General features: G+C 39.7%; 1 protein-coding gene across 2 annotated transcripts in view; it reads right to left on the bottom strand.

The window, feature by feature from the left end:
• MYOM2 (myomesin 2) overlaps positions 1 to 14,637 on the bottom strand; it is a 76,611-nt gene extending 61,974 nt beyond the window's left edge. For both annotated transcript variants that reach the window (XM_048299631.1, XM_048299632.1), the window contains exons 1-7: positions 14,552 to 14,637; positions 9,504 to 9,583; positions 7,514 to 7,647; positions 6,386 to 6,505; positions 4,635 to 4,773; positions 4,301 to 4,458; positions 3,339 to 3,431 (exon numbers count right to left, since the gene is read on the bottom strand). In XM_048299631.1, the coding sequence (XP_048155588.1) occupies positions 3,339 to 3,431; positions 4,301 to 4,458; positions 4,635 to 4,773; positions 6,386 to 6,505; positions 7,514 to 7,620 (617 nt within the window). In that variant the 5' untranslated portion in view covers positions 7,621 to 7,647; positions 9,504 to 9,583; positions 14,552 to 14,637. The remainder of the gene's footprint in view (positions 1 to 3,338; positions 3,432 to 4,300; positions 4,459 to 4,634; positions 4,774 to 6,385; positions 6,506 to 7,513; positions 7,648 to 9,503; positions 9,584 to 14,551) is intronic.
• Positions 14,638 to 25,337: the final 10,700 nt, after the last annotated feature.

Below are 25,337 nucleotides of genomic sequence, written 5' to 3'. Positions count from 1 at the left end.
TGTCCTTCCCTGCTCCTACCATCCGGCTCAGCTCACCCTCCTGCTCACTGAGGAGGGGGAGTCAAGAATACCCCCAGGGAGGAGTATACTGCTGTCTCCTCTACACACCAGCCAACGTAACTGGGACTGTAACATAGGCATTCACAGCTGAATAAAGCCAAAGCCAAGTGATCCATTTAATAAATCATCACAGTAAACAAAGAAACAAAAAAGCCCAATTCTGTTGCTAAACAAGTATTAGCAACTAAGAACTTAAAAATGCTACAATTTTTAATTACTAATATATTCACTAAGACAGAAAACATTTTTCATCTATGCCATAAAGCAATGGCCACCCTCATCTTGACTACCTCTGATACAGAAGCCTTTTCTTGTACTGTGTGCCTACCCATAGTTAAATTATGTGGGACAAAAAGTACACTTTAAACAAACCCACACATTCTCAGATATGTATGATCCATTTCAACTACCAGGAGCTTTGCCTCCCAGGATTCCTCACAGTCTCCTCCTAATAACCTATCAGATGTGAGTTGAAAGATGGGATGAACCACTACCCAAACACGTATCACTTCTGCTATAATTACGAGATGTGCAAAAAAATAGAGTTAAACTCCAAACTTCTTTTCTTTACTGCTCAAGGGAGACCTTGATCTCAAACTCCCATTTGAAGAAGTTTAAAAGGAGCTAGAAAGAGACCCTATATGATAGCACTGTGAATGCATGCAGAAAATGTGGTAAATTGAGAATGTAGCATCATAAAAAATATGAGAAATTAAAATTATCTGGTTACTGTAGGCTTATGGGTTCTGGATAACAGCAGACAGTGGGGGATGAAATTGCGTCCAGTTACTACTTTAAGACAACAAGGTGATGGTAAGGTTTCGGTTCCTCAAGAATGTTTCCACTAGGATCAGGGAATACTCACAGGAATAAATATCCCACTTGCATCAGAAGGAAAAAGTTCACTGCCTGGGCTTCGCTGAAGTGCTAGAAAAGTAGCCAAGAAATTCCAAGGCCATTCTGAGTGGCTGTGGATAAGATTACATTCAGCTCAGCACTTTAGTATGAACAGCTGAGAAGAGCACAGAAGTGGATAGGAAGAAAGTCCCAATGGCTCCACCTCCCAGAAAAACAAATTATTCATAAAATATAAAACATAAGTGCACAAAGATATGCGTGGAAGATACAGAATTAATTTATATATGTTTGTACAAAATCATGAATAATTTATATATTTTAACCATTATCCATACATCCATTGCTTTCAATACAAGATGCCCTTAATTATGCTCTAACAACATGTTCTTCCACTTCCTGCATGTTCATTTTCTGTGGTTTTGGACAGAAAATACAGCTGATGATCAGGTTTTGAAATAAAATGGATTATCAATAAAGAAAGAAATTTTAAATTAAAAATTTTAATTTAATAAACTGTATAAATCATAACTATCCCCAGTATTATTTTAAGTGTAGAAGGGAAATCTGTGTGAGAGCAGGCAGGAATCTTTAAGTGGCAGAAAGGTCACACTGCCAAACAGAATGAAATAAAAATGGAGCAACTGTCTCAGAAGACGGCAGCTTGGCTGAATGTGAGAGAGTCTGCATGAGTACTGCATGAGTCTGCATGAGAGGTCTGGGACTAGTAGACAGGGGGTGGGGAAACCTGAGTATGTGCCAATAAATGACTCTGTGCTATGTCTGAACTTTTCTGAAATACGGCTGAGTCTGAACACTCCCAAAGCTGGTTGTGCCTACATGACTGATAACCAGCCCATAAAAGAGATAAAAAGCACCAAGGGGATGGAAGCCATTATTACCCTTCAGCCTGATGGTTACAGGTGCTCAGAAAGCAGCATCAGCACTGATTCTCATTTCTTCCAAAAGCTATTTAGTCCCAAAATGTCACAAAGGAACCTACATGCTACATAACTGGCATCTGGACTCACCAAGAAGTTCTTCAGGAGTGATAACCAAAAGAAATAAGCAGTCAAAGTCACTCACCATCAGGAAGTGACTAAAATTTCATCTCCTGACTGGCACTCACACATATCCCGACAAAGGAGAGCATTTTCCATTTCCCTGCTAAAAGGGAGAGGATGGCAAAAGGACAATCTGTTTTTATCTTTTAACCTCCTGTTCTTATGGTCAAAAGTAATGTTGGTGGGAAGAAACAGTGGTGTTGACAGATTTCATGGATACAGAGAGCAGTTAGCAAGTTATCCATGGCCTGGGGGCAGAAGACTGAGTGCCTTCGAAGCACCTTAGGGAGCAAAAACCTGGTGATTCTTGCTGCCAGGTTCTGTACAGGGATATGTTTCTCCCATCCTGAGCTATGAAAAGATTGAAAGTTGGGCTGGACTTGGCTGCAGGATGGCAAAGGCAAATAGTCTTTCCCAAAAGCAGAAGGAATGATGCACTTATTTTCTGTACTAATGCCACAAGGCTGTGCTCAGGGCTACTTCCACTGCTGACAGATGGAGACAGGGTAGAAGATTAAATGTTTGGCCAGACAAGTGTTAGCCACAAATATTCCAGCTGTTTCAGCACAGCTGATACTCATGTTCTGGAGAAATTAAAAGAAGGGATTTGTGTCTCTGTTCTAGACATTAATTTTGTTTTTAAATATTGCAGTCATGTCTTAATTTTTATTTGGGTTTTTTATATCTTTTAAAAAGCTTCCACTAAGTTATATGCAATATTTCAATTGTTTAGGAAAGCATGGGATTAGTTTATGGGAAGCTGTTCTACCCAGGCATGTTCTCTATCACAAGGTTAACATTTTGAAAAAAATAAAATTAATTAAATTAGAACCTTTAAAAAAAATAATTTACACTTCCTTATTTTTTGGAAAACAAAACAAAACAAAACAAAAAAATAAAAAGAAAAGAAGGAAAGGAGATGAAAAACTAAACAGAACCTGACATACAGTGAAACAAATACAGCTGTGTATCCCTACCCTGCCCAGCTATATTTTTGTTTACCTAAAAGAGCTTCATCATGACAAGAACATATGAACATATAATTTTCCACTTCAAATGCTGAGAAGGTATAATTCTAATAAAAAAGGAGCTACCACTTTTTCAGCTACTTGCCTCTTCTTTTATATTTTGTAGATTGCTGAAGTTAATGAATATAAATGTCTGATTTTTCATTTCATTTTCATAATCTAATAGGCAGGTACTCAGTGAACCTTCTCCAGCCTGAAAGTGAGTACCAACAGAAAAGTGTGCTGAATTTAACAATTCTCTTGCAGCCTTTGTGTGAATTTTTAATTTTATTTGATATAAAATACTTTGTATAGAGTATTAATAACTGTTGTATTCCCCAGAAAGATTTACCTGTTTATATGTAACACATGTACTCCATATTTGCTTTCAATTCTGTACTTTGTTGGATCACTTGCAGGGAAAATCAATTCCTCATTTTTGTACCTGACAATCAAGAAAAAAACAAAACCCATAAATATCAGCAACTATTCATTCTTCTGGTAGATCTTTGGATCAAGATATCATTTACTATCATCTGAACTCTGTCTACTCTCATGCAGTATTTTCCAGTCTGTATGGATAGATACATATTGGGCCATGAAGGCAAAGCAGGACCATCACAGCAGCAAGGAAGTGGAAAGAGAAGATGTACACCCAGTCTAGAAGAGGAGGAGGAAGAGAAGTACAGAGAGGATGGCATGGGGCTTGAACTTTCAAGTCCACTACCCCTGACACAAGATGGGAAGCAAGCTTTATCTTGCACCACAGTAAAACACTTCAGCACTAAAAAGGGGAGCAGCAACAGAACTGTGCCTCGTGTTAGGTCTTCACAGTCCAGCCTGAGGCTTTCACATATACAAGACAGCACCTGTCCAGAGAGGAGGTCAACTGCAAGGACCTTTATGTCCTCCTCAACAGAAGCTAACACAATGTGACCACGGATACAGCCCATGACAACAGCGATGCCATGCACATTTATCCAGGCTTAGAAAGTAGCTATGAACTCTGTGTAATTTGTCATTTGTGACTTTGTGTTCAGGAAACTCAATGGCCAGAAAGACTGGAATGCCTTCCACTGTCTGCCTTCTGAAATACTTGAGTTTGCTTCTCACATTGCATGGGGCCACTCAGCAAGTTTTCCTCCCACTCCCTCCACTGCAGTATCAACTGCTGCGATCCAGCACATCTACGAGGATTATAAAGCGGATTTAACAAAGCCATTATATACGTGACACTTATCACTTACGGCATAACTTTCAAATGCAAAAAGCTTAACAACATTTTTAGAGGGCTAGGAAAGGCCAGTCTCTTACCATTGTACAACAGGGGTTGGAAATCCTTGTACAGTAAAGCAAAGGCTCACAGACATCTTTTCCCAGACAGTGTGAGACCTCAGGCGCACCAGAATTTCAGGGGCTCGACTTATAGTTTCTTCAATGATATGTCTTTCCAGAGCCATATTTTCTTCTACCTATTAAACATGGGAAAAGAAAAGAAGCATCTGGCACTAGACTCAAATAGGGTAGAAGATCTAAACTTAAATCCACAAAAAGATGCTTAATCACTACTCATATTTGAAGCACAGGCCTAAATTTCAGTATATCTTGCAATTATTTTTGCATAGGAGCAAAAAGATTCAGCAGGTACCATTCTTTGCACAGCAAGTCTATCCAGATGCTCTCTAGCACGGTGCCTGGCTGTGTGAATCTCTTTTTCCAAAGCAGACAACTCACTGGCAAAACGGATTCTTTTCTCATCACTTGCATGAGACTTTTGCTCATGACTCCTGTGGGACAAGAAAAAAAATCAGGTAACTAATATGAAGCTTTAAATTTGTCACTCATACACATCTGGCAACCAAAGGCTCTGAAACCATATCCGCAGGATGTAAAATTTAGGTTAGGCATCATTCTTAGCATCTATCTGCATATCCTAGTAATGAGTATGTGAAATCATGTGAATTTTCTTCATATTCTTTCCCCCTGTATTTGTGGGGCTATAGCTCTAGGTCTTGAATTCTGCTGTGGTCACATTGACTGGTTCCCCCCAGTCCTCTGGTAGCTGATGTCAAGAACCTGCCTGGCCTCCTTCTGGCCCCTGATTTTCCTTCCTATGGACACAAGAAGGCAGAGGAGTGAAGGCAAGTTCTGTGCCTGTTCACAACCTGTTAAAAGTTGTGCCTTTCTTACATAGTAACCTTAGCTTTAGAACCTGGGAGCTCTTGTAGCTCCATGGGCTGCTATCAGCTGACCTCATCTGAAAGATACAGACCAAGGAGTTCACATGGATTTGATTAACAGTTGCATGCAAAAAAGCTGTCCTTTGAAAATGATGAGCAGAAACTACCAGGAAATTATAGTTTTGAAAAAATTTTGAGCTGTTCCCTGAAAATCTAACTCCACAGATTTTCCAGAATTCTTAAAAAAACCCCAACTCATAAAAGTTTTTAGGAGAAGCTAGCTCCATTTCCTTCATTCATGCTGATTCAATTAACAGCCTATGCCACTCTTTTCCTTCCCAAGAGGACAAAAGAAGGTACTGAATATCAGATATTTCTAACATGTCTGTCAATATAGTCAACATATGGCAAGACTGTGAAAGCATAACCCAAATAAGAAAACTTCCATGAAATTCAGTGAATAGTAGATCAAAATATTATTTGTCTGATATTTAAAAAAAAAATCTTTGTACCATTTCAGTGCACTTTAAATACCAGCCATGTTCTGCCGTGTCTTTTTTTATATTGATGAAATTAAAAACCAAATTAAAGTATGCAAAATCATTTTATTTTCCTAGAGATTTCTGTTCTGAGGTTATATATTTCAAACCAATCAAAGTACCAGAACCATATGGATGTATGTGATTTTCACAGTATATTTTCTACAAACATGGCAGAATTCATTCTTATAATATAAATCCTCCATGGTTTTGGTGATGTAACTGTAGAGCAAAGCAGAGCAGAAACAGCGAAATTCACTAAGGGGAATATTGTCATCAGCACAGTTACTATGGGATTTCTTATCAAGTCTGTAACTGAGACATGACAGTTAACTCTTTTGATATTCTGGAAAGAATTTAAAACATTTAAATTGATCCAAATTAGAAATTAGGAATAGTGGAGTAGGCCTGTTCAAAATGAGTTCTGGATACCAGGTGGATTCTAATTTATTTTTGTTTTAAAGCTGTTTTCAACAGTCAGAGTGGGGATCAGGGGAACAACTCTGGGATGAAATATGAGACTGAAAGTGACACTCAGTCATTTAGTGTTCCAGCCAAAATAGATTAGTGAAGAACAGTGACAGAGAAGCCTCTAGTCTTGTCAACTCTGAAAAGACCCCTGGCAAAAGAGTTGGGACCAGAGTCACTGCACAGGTCAGACTGGACCGACAAAGCTTTACCTTTTCCTGGATTCCTGCATTGTTTCATGAGCCAAGGTGCGTGCCCTCCTGGCACAGAGTCTACATGTTGTTTTGCCCAAGCCAGATGATTCATAATAAACAGCCTGCCTGGAAGCAGCCCTTCAAATATAAAAGACATTGTTATAACCCAGAAATTCAGGTAAAACATGAACTCACAAATGTCAAAGAAATTACTTTGAGCTGAATGCCATGACTGAGCACTGTTCAGTGAGAAACTTTTGCATCCTCACTGACTGCACTAGGTCCCAATTGACACTTGTCCTTCAAGGGCTTAATGCCCATCATCTGTCACTGGGGATCATTGGGTGTTTTATTTCATTCTATTAAATTTATATTTATTTCAGTCTTCAATCATTCAGGTGCAATGATAGCATTTCAGTGAACCACAAGGGTACCAGCCTCTCCAACGCACAAATCACAAAGATTCCCCATAGCATTGTCTATTTCTAAGTATTCCTGCCTTTCTATAATTCACAGAACCTGCTGCATAAACTCTCCTCTTTCATAAGGGAATCTGGACCAGCTAGACAGCTAGGTAGGCATGTTAATTATTAAGGAGGGAGAACAGTGATTGTGAAGCAACCCCAATACAAAGTTTCAGGCTTTGAGATAAAAAGAATGTGTATTTTCTGGCTAAAACTCAGATTTCACATGAGAAGCATTGAGCCTTCATTTAAGTTTCAAAAAGGAAATTGAATTGCAAAAGCTATAATTAGTTATGGCCAGCTTCAGGAGCAGGAATATCATCATGTCATACAGAAGAATGGGTAAAAAGCTATTTCTATGACTTACAATAAATTTCATGGCAATTTTTCTTGAGTCAGAGTTTCAATTTTAGACTACAAGGAAAGATTTTCAGTTTAGAGGTAGCAAACAGGACAGATCCTAAGCTAAAAGGTCTGTGCAGGTATCTTGCAATGTTGTTAGGAAGTGTAGCTATGCTGGTGAGAGACTATAGACAAGGGGCATGCCAATGGAAGGAAGTGGAAAACTATCATTCTGAATAAATCACAATTTTTTTGGGTGGAGGGGAAAGGTGAATATCTTGATTCTAAGAAGTGACTACCCAAAAAGAGACCTGTCTATGCTCAAATACATGGCACTTACTTTCTTGCTGCATATTCCTCAAGTATATATCTTGTCTGAATGTTGCGGTAGGACTGATCAAAGTGCTTGTGCCTCCTCTGGTAAAATGGCACTGCTACTGAAGACATGCTTCCTCTTGTTACAACCAGTAACTCCTGCAGAGAGTGAAGTTAGCCACAGATTTAGCCATGCACACATTTAGCCATATATTTCAGACACTTTGGTTTGATATTTTTTGATATGTAGACAGGTGTGCAAACATGTACAAATGTATAAAACTGCACCAATTTGTGACAAATAGAGCCATCAGTCACATACATGGGTACCTCAGGCTGTATCTTATCACTCATACAGTGTGAGCTATAGAATCATAGAGGATAGCCTAAAAGATATCTCACTAGATCATTTTTCCCCTTCTTTGCAGATGTCATTTAACATCTCCATAGAATTTCCCACGGATGGAAATTTGACAGGTTTTTGGCCATTGTTAGATATTTCAGCTCTTCGCTCTTCAAACCTTTCACTTTTTCCATTCTGGCAATTTATGCGTACTATTTTTTGTCCAATTCACCATGACAACAAACAGACTGTATTCACCCACTTTTGTAGCAGCCTGTTGAAGATTTTCTTTGCTTTTCTTTCCTGCTCTCTTATTTAAACCCTACAAAGCTGGCTCATGCAATCTTTCCTCATGGGTTCCTATCAATCATTCCGGTTTCCTTCTTGTGGACTTTCTCCAAAGCATAGAATAGTTTTTGATCATTATTTGGATAGAAGGTTCTAAGAAACATTCAGGGTGCTCCCACAAGAAGTGTGGGGGACAAAAGCATGTTTCCCACTGAGTTAGAGTTAAGCAGATTCCCAACCACATCATTAAAAGAGCATGGAGGTGCCTACACGCCTTTGTGCTCATTAGAAATATGATGATAACTTCTTTCAGAAGTGGGGAATGTCACCAGCCATGCTGTGAGTAGGTGCCAGCTTGTGTAACTGCAGTCCGGGTTAGATATGGGGTTCTCTACTCCTGGGCCATTTGGCCCAAACTGTGGTGAGGGACCCCAACTGAACAGCCAAAACCTCCCCCACAAGGTACCTACACTTCAGTGACAACAGAAGCAAGCTCCCAATACAAGCATATAAAGCAGATGAAGACTTAGTCAGGTAAATTACTGCAGTAATTTCCAATACCCTACTAAGAGCTAAGGGGAGTGTCCCTGTTGTTATGCTCTCCTGTAGCATGCAGGCTGCCAGCTCCATGCCAGCACCCAGGGCACAGGCTGAGGCATGGCCTGGGATCCACCTCAGGGCACCCACGGCAAGTGAAGCAACACCGGCTCACCCAGGGACAACATTAAGAGTGTGTCAGGGTCCTGAGGACAGCAATGGACCTGACTGTCCCGGCCCAGCCTCCTCCAGAGTTCCTTCTACCCTGCCCACAGGCCAGGACCCTATGTCAGCCCCCAGGGCCATCAGTTTCTCCCCAGAAATGACACAGCAGATGCAGTCTCCAGCTCCCCACAGCCTGGCCCTGCCTGGACATGGACCATGCCAAGAAGAACCTGCCTCAGACCCACACAAGTCCAAATTTGTAACAAAAAGCCACATAAATAGGCAGTTTCATGATGTATATAAAATGAAAGCTCAAAGGGATTTGGATAGAAATCTTCTAAACTCATTTAGATAAAACATTTAACAAGGTAAAAGGACAATATATACCATATTTCCAGCATATAGTATTTATCAAAAAAGGGAAATGCTAGTAATAAATTGTGTAGAGTGAAAAACAGCAACAGTGTGTGATTGTTACTTGTAGATAGTCAAGAGCCAAGTCAGGTGCTCCCAAATCATGATGTTCTCATATCAGCTACTTTTACTTTTCCAAGAAAAAGTAAGAGCAAGCAGTAGGTATATTTAATAGAAGTCACATCTTCTTTTAAAAAGTTCTGAGATCTAAAGAGGTTTTTACATTTTATCACTTCATAACTGCATCTTCTGCATAACTTAGAGTTACCTTTTCAACCCCTTTTCAAGAGATATGAGAATGACAAGTCACACGTTCAGGAATGAGAGCTTTAGGCAAAGCACCAAACACTGCAAAACAAAAATGAAACAGGTTTACCACATTACTATGCAACATTAAAGAAATATAATGCCACATTTCTAGGGAAATAAAGTTATCATGACCCAAGTTAGCTCAGCACCTCGCACAGATGCTGGCTTAGTAAGATGCCCTCATACAATGCTGAACTGACATGGACTCCTCATGGACCTATTAACTCATCGTATGACACAACGTCTTGGTTATATGAGCAGATTTGCACAGACCCACAAGCAGCCTTGGCTTCTCCTGGTTTTGATATCTGTTCATCATGTGATGCTACATCTGCAGACATCGAATACTGGTTTTCTTCCTGCTAACTGTGTGACTATTGTGTATATGACATTGGATTTCCACAACAGTTCATATGTTAACTGGACAATTAATGGTATAATGTTCCCTTTTCTCTGTTTTTAATTAGCTTTTTTGCCTAAATGAAGGTGCAGAGGACAAACACATAGATTAAGTTCACTCCACTGTTAAGTGCTACGCATATTTACATGTGGTCAAGTTAAATAAAACTGTGAGTTTATCAACATGCAATGTACATACTGGTATGTATATAACTCACACTGCGATCCACTTTATAACAATTGCAGAGTAATGCCCATTTATCTGGATAGATCACAGTCTGAGTCATTTTCATTTTTGAGAGAGGAGAAAACACCATTGTCATTTGCAGTCCAGCCTTTTTCACTAAATGTGCAACTTATGTTTTAATTAGCATATCTTCTTCTATTTGTCAGCACCCAGGACTTCTCAAAATTTGGGTTCATATATTTTTCACATTTACCCAAACACCTTTAGTATAGAAACAAGGGTATCCATCCACTCAGTGCCTCCATACAAGCAATTAACTGAGCTTGTTAGCAGCCAGACTCACTTTGCCTTCTGCTAATACAGAGGGGAGCTGCCTGGCAACAAGTCCAAATGTAATAATAATCATCAGGTAATTACAACAATGTTGCATTTAATACTTAATAGTGCTGTAAAGACAAGTATCAGAAGAGCAAAATCAAAGTCCCAATGTAAAAGCAGCACGTAAGATATTGAGCTCCTGATGAAAGAAGTTTATACTGTATTCCTAGGAACAATATGTTGACCATTTTACCAGTTTTCCACTTTTATATGAGATGTTTGAAATATATTCTAATATGTAGACTACCTACCACTAACAGAGTTAGAGAACATGCTATGCAGATGAAAGCTTAACCCCACTGAATTTATTGATTTAGGTGAACCAAAATTTTATTAATGACAGTGTCTGGAGACCTAGTTACACTGGCAAGTGAATTGGTAGAACTGACTCAAAAGTGAGTTGCAGCCAGTGGTCTGGCAGAGAAATTGGGGGGAAAATCCCAGTGGAAAACTGAGAGCTCAATAACAACAACAAAAAAGCATAAGTCCAGAGAAAGACAAATTGATTATCTGAATGATTATAACAAATTAAAAAGCAAATCTCAAGTTTTATTCACCAAGTTCTATTGCAAGAATTTTGGAGGCCTTGTTGAAATATATGGTCTGTGTGTCATGAACAATCCTTGAGTTACATCCATGCAGATCCTATTAATGATCCTGGATTTCAAGAAAAAGAGCTAGAATTACAGGAAAAAGATGATCCTAAAACACTTGGTGTCTCATCTGACCCTGTTAGTGCAATGTAGCACCATTGTAATCCTTCCTTTCTACTATTATTATTCCTATTAATTTCTATGACTATAAATGCTGGGGCCATCAAAAGGACCTAAAGTGCACTAATCTATGTGCTGTATAAACCACTCAGAGGACTATTAAACCCAAAGAAAAATATTATATCAGCCAAAATGTCCTCAAGGATTAATGACATAAACCACAGGTGAATTAGACTATTCAAGTCAGTTTACATAAACATACATTTCCTCATGCTTTGTAGCACATATATAACAAGCATGTATACAACAATTTTTACTTGACCATGAGTAAAGGGCTGAGTTCCCAGGTCAGGATATGCACAGTTTCGTGACACAGTAATACTGATCTGAATAGAAAGCCATAATCTAGGACCACGTGACAAGGGGCCACATTCTTGAGAAGAGAAGCCACGGGTCTGATATAAACATTGTTAGTCTGATAAGTGAGTTAATTTAAGATTTAAAGGACAAGCAGTAAATTCTAGCATGATCATTTACATTGCCTCAGAGAGCAGGCACACAACCAACTAAATTGATGGATATCTTGACAAATGCCATGGGAAGAAGAACATGGCCGCACTCACCATAGATAGACAGTTTGCATTTCCAGATTCAGAAGGCTCATGTCATGAGCAATGCACTGTACAGCATGTATTTTCTCGGCCTGACCTGCCAGTGCTATACCATGCAACATGCACTTTCTGTGCTCATCTCTGTTCCTGGCCATCTGGAGAAGTGCCAAAATTATTCACGAGTTCTTGCCTGTCCTCACGTAGCCAGAGATTTCTTCGACCATTTGCACTGATTGGAGGGCTTGTCCTGTTTTTCCCACAACTTAGACATTTTTTCCTCTACTTGTCTCTTGTTCTGCTAGCTGCTCCTCACATTTTTCAAAGTTAAGTGTTTTCAGGAAGCTGCTAACTTATACTTCTATGGTGCATAAAAGCCCCCAATACTTAACTGATAAAATATATTTAAATCCATATCACCTACATACCACAATGAAAGATAGGAAAAAAAAAAAAGGAAAAAAAAACCCCACCTTTTATTCATTGACCAATATAAAAAATTACAATATTGACTCAAAAAATATGTGATCCTTTCCAGATGGTTATATCCATGCTGTACAGAATGTGGACTTAATAACATATTAGCATTTTCCCCCAGAAAGTGACTTTGGTGGAAATCTTGTAAAGCCATCATAAATCATTATGCAGCTCATAGACACTGCAGTCTAAACAGAATGGGATGTAGAGGATCTGTTTAAATCTTCTCCATTTTAATAATAAACTAATTTGGTAAAAAACTGATTTGACAAAATTTCTAATATGTCTCTCCAGTCTCTTATCTCTGTACACACGTGTATATTTAGATCTTACACAGAAATGTATGTTTTGTCCATGAAAAAGGATGAACTTTAAAATCTACTCAAATATAATGTCATTTTAAGATGTTTCAGTCCTTCTCATTGAAGATCTTGTTCAGTCTGGATAAGAATTCAATTTTAGATTTTTTGACAATAGAACACAAATGCTCATCTTTAAAAAAAAAAAAAAAATCATATGGAATTCTCATTTGCTTACTCTGCTGAATTCCAGACATCATTCAGCAAGCATGAAGACTTCTTGTGTCTTGTTGTCTTTAGCTACATTGTAGTTGGTCTTATGTTTTACTGATCACACTCCTTTTCATGGGAATAGTATTTTCCTCATTTCTCCAACTGGTTTTAAACAGATTCAAATAATCCCCAGAAAAGCATGCATTACTTTGGTTATTAAACATAAAGATGGAGTTCTCTCCTCTATTTCTACTTATCTGAATATCCAGCAAAGCAATGTTTTCAAGCAGCTGACAGTACCAGCCATCACAGTTGTGTCTACCATTTTTACCAATTTCATATGTTTCGAATGAGTAGGCTTTCAACGTCTCTCAACATCAAATGATACTCTTTTCAATGACATACAGATAGATTCAGCAATTTAATGCAATCGTTTGGCTACAGCACATCTATGATTAGTTAGAATGAACACCTTGACTTTGTAATAGTCCCTGAATGGCTTCCCTCACCCTCTAGCCAGATCAGTTAGTGTGGAGGTAATTTGAAATATGTCATGGGTGGTCACAGTCATTTCCACAACCCTTGATGAGGAGCTTTGCTTGGTGGAGGTAAGGAGCAGGCAGTCATGGGTACCCTTCCCTCCAGCAAAGTAATTGTTGTGGAGGGGAGCACCAGTTCCTGCATTTTAGTGAGTCTAAAAAAGAATGCAATTTTGGATTTTCTGTGACTCTCATGAAGGAAAGGAGTGGAAGCTTCCAAACTGACTTTCTTTCCATATCTCTAATAGAAGCTGAACAGTATATATCCCAGAAAGGGTACTAATGTGGATGTTACCTTATGAATTCATGATCATACAAGACTGGGAATTAAACAAGGCTAAATTTGTCCGCATTGACTTGAAACCCTGCCACCCTAACATTGCAAGTGCACGGAGTTCCAACATGTTCTGATAAAGTTTGAAGATTTCCCTTCACTTGGCAAGTGTATTATATCCCTTCAACTGGACATCTAAGAATGTTGGACAGTGAGATGATAAAAATCATTTCCCATCATCCCAATGTTCATTTTCCTTCATTATGGTACTTTTACTGGCTCATAAGCATTATCAACACACAGGCATAATTTCAAGAGCATGAACTTGATTTCCCAAGGCTCTATCAGTGGTATTTAGATGGAATTTTCACGTGGCACAGAACACATCACATAGCTTAGAGCAATACGGACACCAGAAACTTCTTCTGGAAACATGTACTTGAAAGCATGGCAGACACAAAATAAAAGTAGATTCTCTTTTTTTTTGGCCTAGCTACATCCCATTCTTCATCAGACCAAATCTTTTTCCAGCTACTATAGGATTTTATGCTTAATTATTTAGACACAGACTTCACAGGAACCATATAGTATAAGCACAAAAGAAAGTGGCATTGCCACCATTTGTGCAATCGGAAAAAAATATATATGAGTAGAGCTATGGATTTCTGTAATGTAGTTCTTAATATGCAGAAAGAAACAGAGGGAATGTAATACACTATAAAATCAAGGTGACTGTGCACAGGACAAAAAGTCTTAGTTACTTTTTTGCTTTTCTTTTCATGAATCAATTTGAGTCCTGCTTATTGCTTGTTTTCCCTGAGGAAAGTAAATATTTTTTTTACAAGAAAGCACCCAACCCCCTCCTACAGGCACTCTCATTTGCTCTGTACAAGAAAAATATGGATGGAAAATGGACTTACCAAGGGATATAGAAAAACTGCAAAGCAGAGAGGAAGACCAGCCTTTCCCAGCTTATCAAACACTGCCTGAAGAAAACAAATAATTCCCCTCTCTAAAGGCTACTGCCCCTCCACTCCTATTTAAGAGCAGATGCAGTGCTATATTTAGAACTAACCAAGTGATTCTCCCAAAACTGGGGACAGCCTAACATGCAATAAGGGAGAGATATAAAGGTAAAAGAAAAGCATTAGCCTATATGCAGTTTAATATTGCATTTTAAAAAAAGAAAACCTCATTCCTTAAAGAAGCAGTTGTTTATGTTAAAAGTGAGGTTTCTTTTCCCACCAACAACAAGCACATTGGAAGCAATTAAATGTCAGAAAACAGTTTAAATTTTTTATTTAGAGTTTGAAGTTTTAAAATAATCAGTAACTTAGAAGACAAGTGAGGAGACGTAAACTCCAGAATATTATTAGTAGAGACATGAGACCCCGTTGGTGCTTCAGGCTGTAAAATGAGCCTCCCCACTGCTTCCTTAAGAGCTCTCTGGCTTTGAGAATGTCTGCAACATACGAAGGTGTACCAGTTGTATAAAACCCCTCTTATTTCCATCTCTACTACACCACCGGTCAAACTGAGAGAGATTTTTCTATGTCTCATAGGTAAAGTAGGAAGAATTTAATATGCACAGAGGCATAAACATGCAGAGCCAAAGCAGTCAGCTCTGTGAGACCTTGATGGACCCTGGTGGTTCCTGATTATTGCTAACTAAAATGGATGTTTGCTGCATGTATGGCTCCTGGGTTTCGTTCCAGAAGCTACAAGGCTTCTGGACCAAAACCACTGCAGTGGCTCTGACATGTCCAGATGTCATGGGGTAGCAGCACTGGCTCTGCAGAGCTGGTAGGCTTGGGATCAGTCACTCTGCCCCATTTGGGTGGAAGACAACCCCACAGGGCTCGTACCTGTATGGGGGAAGGGAAGGAAGGATAAGACCTCTGACAAGGCTTTGTGACAAGCATGAATAATTAATCACATTCGTCTTACTTTGTCTGGAAATAGGACAACATGCCTGAGAAAACCTGGCTATATGGCAGACCTAATCACACGTCATGACTTAGCCCATAATGACTCAAATAATCAGTGAGTCAGCAACATACAAAAGGTAGGTAATTCACTGATCTTAAAATAATTTGAAAATAACAAAATCTGTTTTCAATTTACTTTTATAGAACTCCGGTCATTGCCAAAGTCACTCAGTGACAATCTCTTCCATTGCTTGGTATGTGACACTGATACATGAACAATGTTCTTTTTAAGTCTCGTATTCTTCTTATATATGGGAAGCAGAGAAAGACATGGAAAAGCCTTTAAATAACTGATTCTTATCCCATCTGCAGTGTTCATCCAAGTTTCCTAAATAGCTCTGGTAAGGATCTTTCCTACTTTTGTATCATCTAGGGCTACCATTTGCTTGGAACAGACTTCTCCCTTCCTCCCATTGATCTTGAATTATAACTCAGTCTGACAGAATTAGATCTACAGAGACAGACACAGTAGAATGAGTTCATATGCCCTGAATGTAGATGTTGCTTCAGAAGCAGCTGTCAAAGTAATTAGCATGTAATAATCCAGAGCAAACCTACTTTACTTACCCTGTGCCATCTCTTCTCTCCTACTGAATTTTCCTGTGGGAGGGAAAAGGTCATTTTTCAGGAAAACTTTAAAGTTCTCACTACACTCTGCTTTTCATTTCTTGTTCTAGATTTATTATCTCTACAGAAATGGAGGCATTTATAGCCTGCTGTCTGCCTTTACACTTGAGCACTCTTCTATTTTGAGTTTTCTTCAGGGTGTGGCTGAATGACAAAAATATGGAAGTGCATCCTAAGGACTGTGGGAAAAATGCCAAAGGCAAGACCAAGCCATTTAGGGGGGCCAGTCCCAGGCTGTGTCTAAGAAAGGCAATAAATAAATTCTTCCCTTCACAGATACTACAAAATAGGATAGAAGGGAAAACTGCAATATTGTGTTATTCACTGGTGGTGGAATTTAGACAGCAGAGCACCAAAAATTATCCAGCATTTTAACTATTAAATAATTTACAATATATTCCTACTTCTTCCCTAACACAGAAGGTGCCTTCTCCTGATCTCTCCACTTCCGAAATAGAAGATCTTCCCTAAGAAATTTTCTAAAGCAGAGATTTAACAAGGTATCAAAAGGATTATTCAAGCACTTAAAACTAAGTATGTGCTAAAATCCTTTTGTGAATTTGGTATTTTAGAATTACTTCTGTATCTTATGCCAGTCTCTTGATGTGAGTTGCTTAATAGATACAGGCCTTAGTAATGGCTCAACTACTCCAGCAAAGGGGAGGACAAAGAACTGAAACGGAGCTCAGGAAAAAGATGTGCTAGCTTTGTAGCCATTGGATTAAACATCAAAACAGTAATGAAATGGAATGCACTGGTGTTAGAAGAAGTATGTTTTTAGCCTATAAGGGCACCTTAATAGCCGCCTTGTGCTTTTATCTTTCTCCAGTTACAAGAAAACCGAATGCATCTTTGCATGGCAGCTTCTGAAGCCCAGCTTTGTTAATATGTTAACTCTTGGTTTCTTCAAATGCTTGTTGCATATTTACAGCTTCATATAAATTAAAATGCTGGTAACTAGCAATGAGCTTCCTCATCTCTGCAGCAGTCCTAATCATTCATACAGCCCTATGGTGAAGTTTCTAAAGCCATGCTAGAACGATGGATACTGTGCACTAGTGATCTTAGAACAGCCTCTCTTCACAGTTACCCAGGTCCCAGCATCTCCCTTGGCATTACAAATGAATGACAAAACAGTGCATGCAAATTCAACCACATTAAAAATAAATTATGTTCTTTCCTCAGTTAGTGCCTTTGGTCAGAAGTTCAGGATTGCCAGGTATGGGCTCCACCTATGAACCAATAGAATGTGTCTCATTCAGAAGAGAATACCACCACCTGAAGGACTGAACTCAGTTTCGGAGGGAGTGCACCTGCCCATGAAGATTAGGTAGGAAGAGAGTAGTAACAGATGCACTTGACTGCTGACCGCACTGTAAATGTGCAGCTGAGCACAAATCCCCAAGGGAAATACACCTTACTGCCTCTTTCAGGTGGGGAAAGAACAAACTCATACTGACTTCTAAGAAGCCTATGCACTTCTCTCTCTACCTCCTCTTTTCTGCTTCTTTTCTTTTTTTTTTCTTGATGCATTTACTCTTCTTCTACTAGAACTTCCTAACTTTCTTGTTCAATGCCCAACTTGCAAGTAATTTAAGGCTGGCTACATGCAGCTGAAAACTGCCAAAAGCTAAAACTACCCTTCCCAGAAATGAGACTAGTCTGTGTGGAGATGAGACCAGTCAAGTAATTTGGAGGAGGAGGAAAATACACTTCCAACTAAGGGAAGGCTGAACAAGTCCCAGGAGAGAGGACAATTGCAGCTGACAGAAAACAAAACAAAACAAAACAACAACAACAACAACAACAACAACAACAAACCCTCCCCCATTTGCTGGAAGATATTTTAAACAGCCAGACAAGGATTTTCAATCAGCAATTCTTCAGAGGTAGACTGAACTGCATCCAGAACATCAAACAATTTTAGCATAAGACCTTGAACAAACATTAAAATACCTGAGCATAGAAAATGTTGGAATTTTTTTCCTGCAACAGAAGATAAAGTGAATCTCTTAGCAAGCATCCTCATTTGTATCTAAGAATATAAACACACCACTGAGTTACAATTCACTGAGTTACAGCAAGTCAATTATTTTTTAAGATATCTAAACAGTAATGTGTTCCTCTGCTGTCTAAGAAGCCACTGTAGAGTGTAGAGTCAGTGCTAAGGTTTTGCTGACTCAGGAAAGCTCAGATTCATATCCTTCTTGATTTAATATCAGCTCAGTGGCATCTCTTCATTTACCTTTACAATGAGACCTGTGCAAAGACAAGGACCATAAAAATGCTTGTCTTATCTTGGTATATTTATTCCAGTGTCACACAATGCACTTGGCAGATACCTGCTGCAGCAACAGTTATCTTTATCAATTAACTCCAGTATCATCAATAGCACATTAAATCTGGAGAGAACCACAGGCTGTAAGAAGGCAGAGACAGGAACTAACACTGCAGTGGTGTGGTCCAGAGGTTTCACCACACTTGTAAATGAAGGCAAGACAGCTGCAGTCCTGAATCCACCATTGAACAGCACCATTCAAAGCCTATTTTAATGTGTTCAGGCTTCAGTAGCTATCAGCTGTGGGGGTTGCATCTTGTAAGAGCATTTACATACAGGATTTGCATCAGACAAGCACAGACAACTGAGGCACAGAATCACAGAATGTTTGAGGTTGAAAGGGAACTCTGAAGGTCATCTTATCCAGACCATTTCTCAAACAAGGCTGCTAGAGCTGGTTGTCCAGGACCAGGTCCAGATTTTGAATATTTCCAAAAATGAAGACTTGTGCTGGTTTTGGCTCTGGTAGAGTTAATTTTCTTCATAGTGGCTAGTATGGAGCTGTGATTTGGATTTTTTCTGAGCACAGGATTGATAATGGATGTTTTTGTTATTGCTGAGCAGGGCTTACACAGAGCCAAGGCATTTTCTGCTTTCCATGCTGCCATGCTGGTGAGGGAACTGGGGGTGCATGGGAGGTTGGGAGGAGACACAGCTGGGACAGGTGACCTAAATTGACCAAGGGGATGTTCCAGACCCTATGACATCATGCTCAGTATATAAAATTGGGGGAAGGAGGAAAAGGGGGACATTTGGAGTAATGATGCTTGTCTTACCAAGTAACTGTTTAGTGTGATGGGGCCCTGCTCTCCTGGAGATGGCTGAACACCTGCCTGCCCTTGGGAAGCAGTGAATTAATTCCTTGGTTTTCTTCGCTTGTGTTTGAAGCTTTTGCATTTCCTGTTAAACTGTCTGTATCTCAGCTCAGGAGTTCTCTATGTTTTACCCTTCCTATTCCCTCCCTGATGCCCCTGGTGGGAGTGAACAAGCTGCTGTGGGGGTTTGGCTGCTGGCTGGGGTTAAACCATGACAAGAATACACTAATTCTCTGGGCAACCTGGGCCAGCTCTTGGGTACTCTCACAGTGGGGAAAAAATAAGTTTTATTGTGTTCATAACCTCTATGAGTTTGTATGTCTGACTGGAACTGACTCTGGTTCTGTCCCCTTCTCCTCTTGGGCTGGCAGAAGCTGAAGGTCACTAGTGAAGGCACACACATGACACCCTCCAGGTTCACAAGCACACACATATTTTCTGTCTAGTTGCCTGCTCTCTCTCTGCATCAGTGCTTGCTGCCAACAACACTCTCATGATGGGTGACCTTGCAGGCACCCCACACCCGTAGGTCCCCCTAGATAGCTACATGTAGAGTGTAAAGGCACCTAAAACCCCCAGTCTGACACCAATATCTGGCACCCAGCCCCCCCAGTACCTGGCAGTCTGTCCATGCAGTACTCACACATATGGATGAAGAGTGAGATGACAGAGATACATAGTTAAGACCGGTTCGAACAAAGACAGGAGAGACTGTGGTGATCAGGCACAGGGCTCAGTCAGATAAGCATACTTTATAAGCAGTCAGCCCATTTTATAGCCCTTTCTAGGTGATCCTCTCTTTGTTTGTCTGATTCCTTCCCCTAAACATTTCTTCATCACTTTATGCAGGTCTACTTATTCTCACACCCCTGGTCCAGCACTCAGGATCTTCATTCACCCCATCCCAACACCTCCAGGTAAAATCATCTCTCACTCCACATATCCTCACACAGATAATGTGGAAATTATCTGCTCCTGTTTCACAGAGGAAAAGGAGAAGGAAAGGAATACATAACAGATCACATGGCAGCGCCTGCATGATGAGTCCAACGTGAGAGCTGACGTGAAAACCTCAATTGGTATCAAGTTCAGGCACATCCCTCTATTCAAGGTCATTGAACTTTTTATGGCATATCCAACAGTTCATGTCACTGAAAGCACATAGCTATGCCGTGTATATCCCATGCCACATGATATACTGCCTGACATCTATGATCACTACTGTACTCTAGAACAATGAGCTTTGAGTATACTCCTGGAAGCAGGTAGAAAAAATATATTTTTTTAATTTCAGAACTAAATTACTTACATCCACAACAGCTCCAAGGAATGAAGATCTGACAAGATTTCACTGTAAATGGGCAAGAACTATTGCAAATGCAGATCAGGCACAATTTTCTTAAGGACTTATATCAGCCGGACCCCTTAATTCCTGTTCCTCACTAATGCTGCATATCTTTGATTCCCTAGTTGCTATAAGCAAAAGGAATGAGTTTACCATCGGTAGATATAACAAGAAGTGTGCTAAGACTCGTGGTCTCAGGCAGGCCCCAAATTTACACTGTTTTGATAGATTTTCCTATTTTTAGTAAGAGCAAAGGAAGAAACCACTGTTTAGCAGAAGTGTTAATAAACTATGCTGATTCTTCAACTGCTCAGTAGTTTCTTCTCTAGGTCTTCAAGAGCAATGCCATAGTGCATAAAAAACAAAGCAGTATTTCATTACAGAAGACATACCGAAGAGACCTACTTGATTATTCCATCCCAATTTCCATCTACTGTTTCTGTCCATATTCTGGTGCTTCAGATCAAGCCACATTTGGAGGTCAACAGTTCTCTCCATTCCTGCTACTGTTCCTCCTGTACATCTGTGACTATTCCTAATGGGGAGGTTTTGCTGAAATCTTTGTCCATGCCATTTAACTGATTATTTAATCTTCTCACTCTTTGCCATTCAGTTGTCACTAAATCAGTCATCCACTAGTGTCCTTGACTCATTTGAAATAGCATCAACACTCATTTCGAGGGGTGCTTTTACCCAAATAAAAACTATAGGATTCCCCACACAAACACTGTTCACATTAAAACGCAACTTAGAAAAGTTATTCTTAATTAGTTTTGAGGGGTTTTTTTTCATAATTCATCTAGCCTATGTCTTGTTTCACATACTGGCCTGTGTATTCCTCTGCAACTGTATTTTAATCACAAGGTAATGTTTGTATTATTGATTGAAAAACTTAGAGGTATAAGTACATATGTTTTGATTTCTATCTTACTGATATCTGAATCAAACAATTTTTCTATTATTCTTAACTTTAATCTGAGATAGTTATGTGTTCCAGATACAGATAACTTGAGATGGCAGTAAAATTTTTGCACCACCTGTTTCTTTTATTCTGATTTTCTACTGCAGTTAGGCAGCATTAGGTACCACTCTGGTATCTACTGTAACATATCCTAAATAAAAGGTAGGCAGATTCAGAGAGCTGGCTTTCGTCCAGCTTAATAAATATCTCGAGGCTCACGTCACATCAGAATGGCACAGAATGTAAAGCTTTGAATGCTTAGGACAGCTGTCCTCCTTCCCTGCCTCCGTGGCCTTTCTGATTACACTTGTACCCAATCCTATCCACTGGCAGTGTTTCCCAAGTGACACAAATACTGCAGCAGTGCAGGAGACGAAAAGATCTTGAGCTGAGTGTGGTCGTCAAGATGTCTGGGTATTTATGGCAGGACAACATCAGCAACATCACATCACAGAAACCATTGGGGTTGCCTAGGACATCTCAGTGAGTGATAAATCGTTGTTCTTTCCCTGAAAAAGGGACCCCAATCAGCTGCCTGGAATTTCTAATGCGTGGGAACTCTTGACTGGAAACACATAGTTTGAGGCCAGAGTATGATAATCACCATTGTCTTATTTATACCTCAGCATCTATTCAGTTGCATTGGCTCCTTTTGTGCAGTGACACCATGCAATTGATAAAACATATGGTGAAAACACCAGCTGGCTGAAGTACTTGTATTGTAAAAGGAAATATGTCTTAATTTGGATATATCCAGGGATTAATTCTTACTTATCTCTCACACTTTTCTCCAACTCTTAATTTTGTTTAGTGTAAAAAAATGTGCCTTTTCTTCTAGAGTTGAAATTTGCCTAATGATGCCATGAAGATTTTTTGCCTTTTCTTTTATACCCCTGTTATACCTTTTTTACAGCTTCTATATTCTTAGTGCTTTTTGCCTACATTCTTGGGCTTGTTTGTCAAGCTGAGAGACTAAACATTTTAGAAGCTTCATAGTTAGGGATCAGTGTGCCCCAGACCCCAAAATCCTCTCCAGAACACATTCTGTAAACCAAGATAGAACCATCCAGGGGAAGGTTCCTTGGGGGGGGGGGGGCCCATTCAAGCCTCTCATTGGGGAATCTTTTGATAGATATGCTAATTAATAAAACCTATAATGATATACCAGATCTTTTGGGGGTGAGCATTGTGGTGTGCATTTCAGTGCATATGACCTGGACATGTGCACCTAAGGATCCTTAAAATAAATCCCAAGGTAAAATCCCTTTTCCCCTTCTAACCATCTTTGACTCTTGATTTTAAGACCAGGAAAAGGCATCATAGCATTACCTTCCACACAGTAGTTTTTGCTGTCTTCTCAGATTTAAAAAAAACACTGTATTTTCTTCCTCTGAAGGTGCTTACATACTAACCCTCAAACTTCACCTTCCCACTGCTATTGCAGTGCAACTGCTAGACCAGAATATTGGTTTCTGACTGTATGCTGGCAGTGCAGCCTACTAGCACAAAGCAGTCAGGACTTCTGTAATCAAAGAATTAAAACAAGTTTGGGTTTTAGATGTTTATATAATTGTAATTTTCCAGATGTGGGAAAAAAGAGAATGATTCTTTGAAGATATAGCAAGCAGGCAATGAAGTAAGAAGGAAATTGGAGCTATGTATTGACATAATAATGGATAGCCAGAGATGAGAGACAGACATAGATCATGATAAACATTAAGCAATGGAAGAAATATTTTGTGGTGATACCTTACCAGCAGTGTGCTTTGTACCTTTCTCCAACTTTTTATTATATTTAGTGTAAAAGAATTGTGCTGCTTTTTCTAGACTTGAAATTTGTCTATCATTACCTTCCATGCAGTATTTCATTTCAGAGAAGCAGTATGAACTTGCCAGCAGTGTGTCTTTCTGGCCAAGAAGGCCAATAATATCCTGGGGTGTATTAGGAAGAGCACTGCCAGCAGGTCGAGGCAGGTGATCCTGCCCCTGTGCTCAGCACTGGTGAGGCCATGTCTGGAGTGCAGTGTCCAAATCTGGGCTCTTCAGGACAAGAGAACCATGCAGCCCCTGGAGCAGGTCCAGCAGAGGGCCATGAAAATGATTAAGTGTCTGGAACATCTTGTACAAGAAAAGGCTGAGGGAGCTGGGCCTGTTTAGCCTCGAGAAGAGATGACTGAGATGACTACAGGTATCTGAAGGGAGGGTGTCAGAGGAGGTTTCCAGGCTCTTCTCAGTGGTGCCAAGCAGTAGGACAGGAAGCAACAGGCAGAAACTGATCCACAGGAAGTTCCATGGGAACATGAGGAAGAATTTCTTTCCTGTGGGGGTGACTGAGCACTGGAACAGATTGCCCAGAGAGGCTGTGAAGTCTCCCTCACTGGAGATATTCAAGAACCATCTTTACACAATCCTGTGCCATGTGCTCTAGGATGGTCCTGCTTGAGCAGGGAGCTTGGACCAGATGATCCACTGTGGTCCTTTCCAGCCTGACCCATTCTCTGATTCCGTGATTCTGTTACAAAAAAAATTAATATTCCAGAAAGAGGAAATGTGTAAAAAAAGGAACATTACCAAAAGGACACCTTAGGATTATGATCTTTTCAGAAGTTTTCTGGGAAATGCTAATTGAGCAAACAGCATTACATTCCTATACTGTAATATAAAAGCTTCGACTTGAACTTCAACTTTGTGCCTATAAGAAGACAAATATCCTTTGTAGATATTTGTTTCTGCTCAATCCTATGTAGAATTGGTATAAAAATGTAAAGAGTATCGTACTGATTGTGATAGTTGCTGGTGAAGGGACTGGCTGACAGCTTGAAAGATCGTGTCTTTGCAGGAATCATGAAAGAAGCCAGCAAATAGAGGCCTGTGTAAGGGAAAGTAATTGCCCTGTTCTGGACTTAGTGAGTTTAGATGGGCAACAAAAAATGATGGCTGGCTTTCTGTGCACTTTTGATCAATCACACACTTCAAACTCATGTACAATACATCTGGAACAGAAATCCTGCCTCCATTTTCAGCTGAAAAAAAAATGGCACTGAAAAGAGAACAGACCACTATAGATGCAATCTCTCTAATAGCAGAAAGGAACATACACGCAGTGTTACTCCATTTCTAAGGGAAGTATGACAGGAATTTCCTCATGTGTCACATAGCCTGGGAAACAATTGTTCCTCATGACAACCACATAGAAATAGTCCACTAAAGCTCCAGTCTCAGCTAATACAGAGCAGTTGTCTCAATAGTTTGACTTCTGATTTTCTCTGTGCCTGATTCATTATTTTTTGCTATTCCACCTCCTCCCCATACCTCCCTTAATAATCCTCAAGAAGAAAGAAAAGGGAGCTGTCCAGACGTCCCATTATTAGTGCCAGCCCAGGGGATGAGATGATGACCAGGATGACAGTGCCACCATCTCTCACCACTCAGACACATAATAAGCAGGGTAACATAAAACTTACCAACATAACTAATCATGACATCCATCAGTCTTCTGATGGGTCTCTCTATAGCCAGTCAAACCTCCTGCTGATTGAACTCACAGGCATTTGGAACATCGTGGGTTAATTCTGCTTCTGAAAGCAGCCCTCCACTTTTCTGAATTCACAGCTGCAGAGGTGCTATATTCC

Source organism: Corvus hawaiiensis, chromosome 3 (genome assembly GCF_020740725.1).
Source record: "Corvus hawaiiensis isolate bCorHaw1 chromosome 3, bCorHaw1.pri.cur, whole genome shotgun sequence".
NCBI classification, from domain to species: Eukaryota; Metazoa; Chordata; class Aves; order Passeriformes; family Corvidae; genus Corvus; species Corvus hawaiiensis.
This window is presented reverse-complemented; position numbering and strand designations above follow the sequence as displayed.